At 34.2% G+C, this 9,021-nt stretch overlaps 1 protein-coding gene across 2 annotated transcripts in view; it reads right to left on the reverse strand.

The window, feature by feature from the left end:
- Window positions 1-9,021, reverse strand: part of GLRA3 (glycine receptor alpha 3) — a 206,823-nt gene that overhangs the window by 164,077 nt on the left and 33,725 nt on the right. For both annotated transcript variants that reach the window (XM_037829105.1, XM_037829104.1), the window contains exon 2: window positions 6,175-6,302. In XM_037829105.1, coding sequence (XP_037685033.1) covers window positions 6,175-6,302 — 128 coding nt within the window. The remainder of the gene's footprint in view (window positions 1-6,174; window positions 6,303-9,021) is intronic.

Genomic DNA, 9,021 nt, shown 5'->3' on the forward strand with positions numbered 1-9,021 from the left:
TGAAATAGAAAACAACAGCAACAAAAACCAATAGAGGGAGTCAGCAAAACCTAAAGATTGTTCTTTGAAAAGATTAATAATTTCAAGAAGCCTTTAGCTAGAATGACAAAGCAAAAAAGAGAGAGGATTCGTAAACCAAAAATCAGAAAAAGGCAAGTTTACTACTGACTCTGCTGAAATTAAAAAAGAGAATACTATGAACAAATGTAGGGCAATAAATTAGATAACCTAGATGAAATGTACAAATTCTTTGAAACACACAATCAATCTACATTGACTCTAGAAGAAATAGACAATCTCAGCAAACTGATTACTAGTAAAGAGGTTGAATCAGTCATCAAAAACCTCCCAACCAAGAAAAGCCCAGGACCAGATGGCTTCACAGGGGAATTCTACTAATCATTCCAAGAAGACTTATTTCAGTTCTGCTCAAACTCTCCCAAAAAATTGAATATGAAGGAACAGTACCTAATTCATTCTATGAGGCCAAATTACCCTCATACCAAAGCCAGATAAAGACACCACAAGAAAAGAAAACTATGGACCAATATCTCTTAAGGCTTTAGTTGCAAAAATCCTCAACAACATAGTAGCAAACTGAATCCAACAGCATACTAAGAGAATTATGTACCATGATCAAGTGGGATTTTTTCCTAGAATTCAAGTTTAGTTCAACATCAGAAAATCCATTAATGTAAAACACCACATTAGCACAATGAAGGATAAAAACCACACAATCTTCTCAATTGATGCACAAAATCATTTGACAAAATCTAGCACTTCTTCTTGATAAAAATACTTAGAAAATTAGGAATATCCTCAAATGATAAAGGGTAAACATGAAAAGCCCACAGTTAACATCCCCCTACATTAATGATGAAAGACTGATATATTTCCCTTTAAGATCAGGAACAATACAAGGAGGCCCCTGCCAGCACTTTTATTCAACATTATACTGGATGTTCTTACCAGAGAAATTTAGCAAGAAAAGTAATAAAAGGCATCCAAATTGGAAAAGAAGAAGTAAAACTTTCCCTTTTTGAATATGGCATGACCCTATATACATAAAACCCTGAAAATCCACAACAAAGCTCCTAGAGCTAATAAATGAATTCATCAAAGTGGTGGGGTATAAGATCAATATCCAAAAATCAGTAGTGTTTATAAACACAAGCAATGAATAATCGGAAGAAGAAATCAAGAAAACAATTCCGTTCACAATAGCAACTAAAAGAATCAAATATCCAAGAACAAATCTAAGCGAGGATGTAAAGGCATTATACACAGAAAACTACAAAAGACTGCTAAAAGAAATCAAATAAAGCCTAAATAAATGGAAGAATATTCTGTGTTCATGGATTGGAAGACTAAATATCCCTTAAATATTAATCCCACCCAAAGCAATTTACAAATTCAAAGCAATCCCAGTCAAAATTCCAATAACCTTTTTTGCAGAAATAGAAAAGCCAATCATCAAATTTATATGGAAGGATAAGAGGCCCCAAATAGCTAAAGCCATCTTGAAAAAAAAGATGGAAGTTGGAGGACTCACATTTCCTGTTAAAACCTATTACAAAGCCACAGTAATCAAAACAGCATGGTACTTGTACAAGGACACATATATAGACCAATGGAATCAAATTTAGAGCTCAGAGATAAACCTCACATTTAAGGTCAACTGATTTTTGAAAGGGGGCAAAGACAACCCAATTGGGAAAGAATAGTCTCTTCAACAAATCATGCTTAGAAAACTGTATCTCCATTTGCAAAAAAGGAGGAGGACCTCTACCTCACACCTTATAAACAATTTACCAAAGTGCATCAAAGACCTAAGTATAAGAGCCAGAACAATCAAACTTCTGGAAAAAAAAACAAAGGGAAGCATTTTCAGGTCTTTGTGTTAGGAAATGGTTCTTAGACTATATACCCAAAGCACAAGCAACAAAAGGAAAAATAGATAAAAGCGACCTCATCAGTATTAAAAACTTTTGGGCTTCAAAGGGCTTTTTTATGAGAGTAAAATGACATCCTACAGAATGGGAGAAAATATTTGGAAGCCACAAATCTGATAAAGGTTTATTATACTGAATATATAAAGAATTCTTTCAACTTAACAGCAAAAAGACAAACTATCCAATTTAAAACTGGGCAAAAGACTAGTAAAAAAATGGCCAGAAAGGACGTGAAAAGATGCTCACCATCAGGGAAATGCAAATCAAAAGCACTATAAATTCTATTTCCCACCCATTAGAATGGCTGCTATTAAAAATGGAAAATAACAAGTGTTAGAGGAGATACAGAGAAATAGGAACACTCATTCATTGCTGGTCACAACGTAAAATGTGGCCGCTGCTGTGGAAGACAGTTTGGCTGTTCCTCAGAAATATAAGTACAGAACTATAGTATAACCTGGCAATCCTAGTTCTAGGTATATACCGAAAAGAATTGAAAGCAGGGAACTGAACAGATATTTTACACTAATGTTCATGACAGCATTATTCAGAATTACCAAAAGACAGAAGCAACCCAAGTGTCTATCAATGAATGAATGAATAAATTAAATGTAATTTATACATTAATGGAATATTATTCAGCCATAAAAAGGAACGAAGTCCTGATCCATGCGACAACATGGATGAGCCTTGAAGACATCATGTTGAGTGAAATAAACCAGGCACAAAAGGACAAATATTGTATGATCTTACTGATTTGAAATAGTTAGAATAAGCAAACTCATAGAGTCAGAATCTAGAATATAGGTTACCAAAGTTGGGGTAGGGATAAGGAATGGGAAGTTAAGGCGTGAAATGTGCAGGGTTCCTATTTGGAATGATGGAAATGTTTTGATAATGGGTGGTGATGTTGGTAGGACATTGTGAACTCAATTAACAGCACTGAAACATGTATCTGAATATGATTAACAAGGGAAATATTAGATTGTATATATAGTAACAGAATAAAATTTTTTTAAAAATCCATGGAACTATACTACACAAACAGGGAACCCTAAATTAAGCCATGGTCTATAGTTAATAGAAATATGTTATCATCAATTGTAACCAATGTTCCAAACCAATGCAATATGTTATTAACAGGATGGTATACAGGAATCCTGTATGTTACGCATGATTGTTTTGTAAACCCACAACTTCTCTAACAGAGAAAAAAAGTCATTGAGCTGACAGAAAAATTGAAGGGATAGCATGCGACAATAGAGACATTAAATTAGCAGACTAGGACAAAGGAATGTCATAATGCCTGCTTTACAAGAGATTTCGAAAGCAGTTAGACAAATGAGAACAGGTACATCAGAAGTAACCAATATTCTGTTTGGAGTGTTTTCCTCAAAGAAGTGGAACTGTTCGTAGGGCGTTGAGGCAAGGAACTGCTGCTTTTCATCAATAATATTTCGAACAACTGAATTGTTTACAATGCTCATATATAAGATTTTTACTAGCAACATAAATTTAAAACAAAGAAACAGCTAAACATTGAACATGGTATCTGCCTAGGAGCCTGAGATATCGCTCCCATGACTTCACATTTAAGGAACATGGTTTAAGGATGATTGTGAATAGACCAAAATTAAGTCACCGAATTAAAATCTGCCTAAACATTTAAAAACTATGAAGTCCTTGCCTTTGACCAATTGTAAGGGGAAGCATATGTAATACTGCCTTAAATTAGTTTGTTTGATTGCCTAGCTAAGTTCCTTATAAAATGAAGAGGGAAAATATACTTAATCAAAATGGAAGAAAGCATTGTATTTTTAGTCTAATGGGCTGCCCAACATTAAAAATGGCATCAGCATTATCAGGACAACAGATTCCCTACTATATACTTCTATGTCTGATGAGTTTCTTTCTTACCAAGGTAAGATGGGCCCCTAGGTACCTGAAAGCAGAAAGCTGATCTTCCTCTCTGGCTTTTGTCTAATCATCTTCTGTTATGTCTTGGATTTTGTTTGGCTCCTTCCATCTCTCTCTATTAGCTATAAGGAGGCAGTAGCATGTGAAGAATATGTTATTTATATTTCTGTACTAGGCAACGAAATGGTAAAAAACTGTGATGCTGTTTTATTTAAAAAAATGAAATGATGTTGAATATGCTTAATTTATCAATGGGGTTACAAGAGTGTTTGCTGGAGTTCATAATGGTTGCCTCTTGGTAACAGGATGTTAGCTAAAAATTAATCTAATTATTATTTTTATTGCTGATATTAGTTTTGGTAATCAAAGGCAGTATACACTTATTTTATAAATTTCAGAGCACAAGATCTGTTGTAAAACCATGAAAGAGAGAAAATCCAACCTCCTCTTTTTCTTGTTCATTAGGGACACTGGAAAGTTAAGAATTGATTCTCCTATTTTCAAGAAAAATCTATTCATCTTTGAACTGAGTTGGTTATCAGCTAGTTTTTAGGGATTTATTTCCATTTTTAAAAAAAGAATCAGTACTTTAAACTAAGTCGAACCTTTTAACATTTTTTTTTCTTGGCCTCACATAAATACTAATAATTAACTACATTAAAATTGGTGTAAGATGTCCTTTCTCTGTTAATGGATGAAATAAATAAAACTAAATTTTCAGACTACAGCAGAGGCACTGGGGCCACTATTTTGTGGTTAGTAATTTACCTATATTTTAATTCAAATACCTGATGAGTCTGTTTACATGCTTTTTAAAATGGTCACAGTCATTTGAAAATAGAAATATAGAATTATGTTTTTCTCTTTCATTTTCAGTGAAAACAAAGCAATACTTCTGAATTGCTGAATATAGAGCATAATGAATCCACAAATTACCAATTATCTTTCTTGTGGTTTACTCATATGAAAGCAACTGCATACTTTTCAAGATTAGTTCAAAATTAGTTCTCAACCTAATGACAGCGATACCACTTTCCTTCAATTTGAAAAAAAAGATCCTCATTTATAGTGAAATTTCTCATTTTCCTTTCCATGGTCCTGCTGTGTGCTACACTATATTCTTGCAGCTTGAACTCAAGAGTTTTCTTCCTGCACAGTTAAAAATTTATGGTCAAAAAGCTTAAAAAACAAAACAAGAAATGCAGTCCACAATTTAAATGCGGATTTTGAAATTTTGAGATAGAGGCAATTCACAATTTTTTTACTCATAAATTATCAACATATTTTACCTCTCTCTTTCTCTTCTGCTACCCAGTCTTGGTATTTATTACTTCAGTCTTAATAACTGTTACACCAGTGCTAAGCAATCCTTTGTTTTTCTCCCATAAGGACAAATTCAGGAAAAAAATAATAATCATAAACCACATTTTTTTTAATCTTTAAGAATGAAAATAGTTTGACTGAATCCCTTGGAAAAGTGTGTTTTCTTATAATTCAGATTTTCTTTATTGAATAAAATAATATTCAAGGGATATATGAATAAGCAGCAATGTAGGAGCAGCTTTCTAATCTTTTATTCTTTAAATTAAATTGCTGAACATACTGTGGTTTTGGATAAACCACATACAATTTGTATAAATATGCTGCTTATCACTATGTTAAACAGGGAAATAAATAGGAGTAATCTTAAATTGATGGATATATGCTTTCCTAGAAATTCAGGTAAAGCATTTGGTCGATGGGATAATGTCTTAAACATTATCAGTAGCTTGTTGCTATTCTGCCCCTTCTCAGTATGCCAATTTAACAAGTGTTTAAGTCTACAATATTGAGAGCACGGCCTGTGGGAGGATTTAAATGATGGGAAGGTTTACTGCCAACTCTAAAAATGTGTCTCTTCCAATTAGTGTTATGAGGAGGAGTTTAATTAAATAATATATATTATTTATCTATAAATTATGTATGTTATATATAAATATATATTATTTATATATAAGCTATAAATATACATATATTATGTGCATCTATCTTAAAGTGATTGGTTGAGACAATAACTATTATAATGATTAGAGAAAGAAAAGAAAACCTGTTGGCCCATAGAAGACAAATTATAATAGCTATGAACATGAAAATAGATTCCTTCTTTCAAGACATATCTGTAACTAATACAGTCTTTGGAATATTATTGGAAATAGGCATTAGAATTTTGGTCGAATCCATTTTAAAATGTATTTTGCTTAAACATTTGAAACACATTGCTTTATATGTTAGCTGGATTTAACTGGACAGTAGATAGAACAATTACCTTTAAAATTGGGTCTGATTCTCGCATCATATCCTGATGTCCTCCCCATTAGTTTATCCAGAAAGTCAGAAGGTGACATTGGAGTACTTCGAGATCTTGCACTATCTGTTTCCTTTGTGGCAACCAAACTACAAATGAGGGGGAAAAACAGATTTTACCAAAAAATATCTTTTTGACAACTGTTACCTACAAATATAAAAAGGAAATGACAAGCAAAAACACTTTCCAAAACAAAAAGAAAAGCTTTATAGACCATACAGTGACTATAATCATGAGACAAATAGATGTTTATAGATTGACAGAGTATTTATAAAATTTTACATGTATTCAGACCAATTGTCAAAGATGATATTGTTTTGTATTATACCTGGAAACAAAAATCACTTCCAAATTATTACGTTTTCAAAATCTGTATTTACCCAAACCTGATTTCTGATTGCAGTTCCTAACTAAAATTATTTTTAGTGCTTCAGACATAAGAAAATATGAAAATTTAGCTGTGAAATACAATTCTTACTGCTTTAATTGAGGGAAACACATCATCTTTCAGGTTTTGAGAATTTCTCTCAACAGTAGTAAAACTTTTCTGTCCAATAGATTAAATAATAGTGTTCTTTTCTTAAACCAGAGTATTCATATATTAATAACATGCCTTCATTCTACTTTCACCAGTGTGTCATTTATCTACAGTATATCTTGTTTAGATCTAGTATGTGTGTATCAAGATTCGTAAGTTACTACGAATGTAATCTATACGCTTGGGAATCATATGATGAGAGCCTGTGTGCAGGATGGAGTTATTTTTCTCATTCAAATATCACTCCCCCCCTGTACTTTTTTTTTTTTTTTTTTTTTTTTGCAGCTTCTCAAACTACAAGCCCACAAGTGAGTGCATTTCCTGTCTAGCTCCTCATTTACTTAGATTAGGTGGCACAGAGTGTCTGGCCTGCTTGCCAGGATCAAATGTTTCTGTTCATTGACAGAGCTTTGTTCGGGGAAGTAAAACAGATTTTCAGAGCACACATGGTATCTGCAACTGATGTGTTCAAGCAGATGTTGCCTCCTTAGAATTGTCAATTATCACATCCCTCCTAGTCGCTCAATGAAGAGCATTGCCAAACCTGAACCTTTTTGGTCACCACCTAGTCATAGCAGACTCAGGTTATTAAATTCCTCATAATTCTCCTGCCAGAACAAGACTTAGTCATATCACCATTAAATTGCCTACCCACAACACACATATATGCAGGGAAAAGCACAGCTCTAAAATCTAATCTTAGTGAAAATGTGAAAATGGTTTTTCTGAAGGCATAGTTTTGAAGCAGCCCATGTTAGCCAAGGTCCTAATCTAAAGGTTCTATCTAGTTGTGGACTATTAATATAGTCTCTTAATCAGTCTTTGTGCCCACTGTTCTGGTTTGCTAATGCTGCCATTTTGCGAAACACCAGAAATGGAAAGGCTTTTATAAAGGGTGTTTATTTGGTTACAAAGTTACAGTCTTAAGGCCATAAAGTGTCCAAGGTAAGGCATCAACAATCAGGTACTTTCACTGGACAATGGACAATGGCGACTGGAAAACTTCTGTTTAGCTGGGAAGGCACATGGCTGGCATCTGCTCCAAGTTCTGGTTTCAAAATGGCTTTCTCCAAAGATGTTCCTCTCTAGGCCGCAGCTCCTCTTCAAAATGTCACTCTCAGTTGCTCTTGAGGCATTTGTCCTCTCTTAGCTTCTCCGGAGCAAGAGTCTGCTTTCACCGGCCGTCTTCAAACTATCTCTCATCTGCAGCTTCTCTCTCAGCTCCTGTATATTCTTCAAAGTGTCCCTCTTGGCTGTAGCAAGCTTGCTCCTTCTGTCTGAGCTTATATAGTGCTCTAGTAAACTAATCAAGACCCATGCTGAAGGGTGGGGCCACACCTCCATGGAAATTATCCAACTAGAGTTATCACCCACAGTTGGCTGGGGCACATCTCCATGGAAACAATCTAATCCAAACGTTCCAACTTAATCAACACTTAATATGTCTGCCCCCACAAGATTGCATCAAAGAACATGGCTTTTTCTGGGGGACATAATATATACAAACTGGTATACTCACATTGCTCACCGTGTAGCTTATTCTCCATAGAGTTGACAAAATGATCATTTTAGAACGTAATTCAGAATTGTCACTTCTCCATCCTAAAATTCTATTTCATCAATAGTAAGATTCAAAGCTCTTAAAATAACTTACGACTCCCTAAATTCCCTCACCACATCCCCCATCCCTCTAATATCAGCCACTAACCAGTCTCAAGAATCCTTTGCCACTCTGTCCCAGGCATAGAGGCAATAAGCATGTTCCTCCAAACGGCCTCTTCAATTTTTATTTCCTTTTCCTGAACTGTCTTCCTCTAGATATCTGCATTGCTCTATTCTACTATTTCAAGTCCTTGCCAAATTTTCACCTCATTGGAATGGCTTTTCTAGAGTTCCTGATGTAAAAAGTGCTGCCCCATTCTCTCTCTCTCTCTCTCTCTCCCCCCTCTTCTCTTCTCTTCTCTTCTCTCAGACATATATATATATAAGTATAAATATGTATATATTGTGTGTATATATAGAGAATATATATTTTTATACATATATATGTATAATATATATGTATAGTCTTTGTTTGCTTATATTTCTCTCTCCCTACTAGAATGTAAATTCCATGAGAGTAGATACTTTACATGTTTAATTCCTTGCTCTATCCCAGGGCTTAGAACATTACCTTGTACATGGCAGGTACTCAATTAGATGTATGTTAAATAAATGATGACTAATTGAGTGAATGAATTCCTTGTAGTGTTAAAACCCTCTACCTATCC

Source organism: Choloepus didactylus, chromosome 3, assembly GCF_015220235.1.
Source record: "Choloepus didactylus isolate mChoDid1 chromosome 3, mChoDid1.pri, whole genome shotgun sequence".
Lineage (NCBI taxonomy): Eukaryota > Metazoa > Chordata > Mammalia > Pilosa > Megalonychidae > Choloepus > Choloepus didactylus.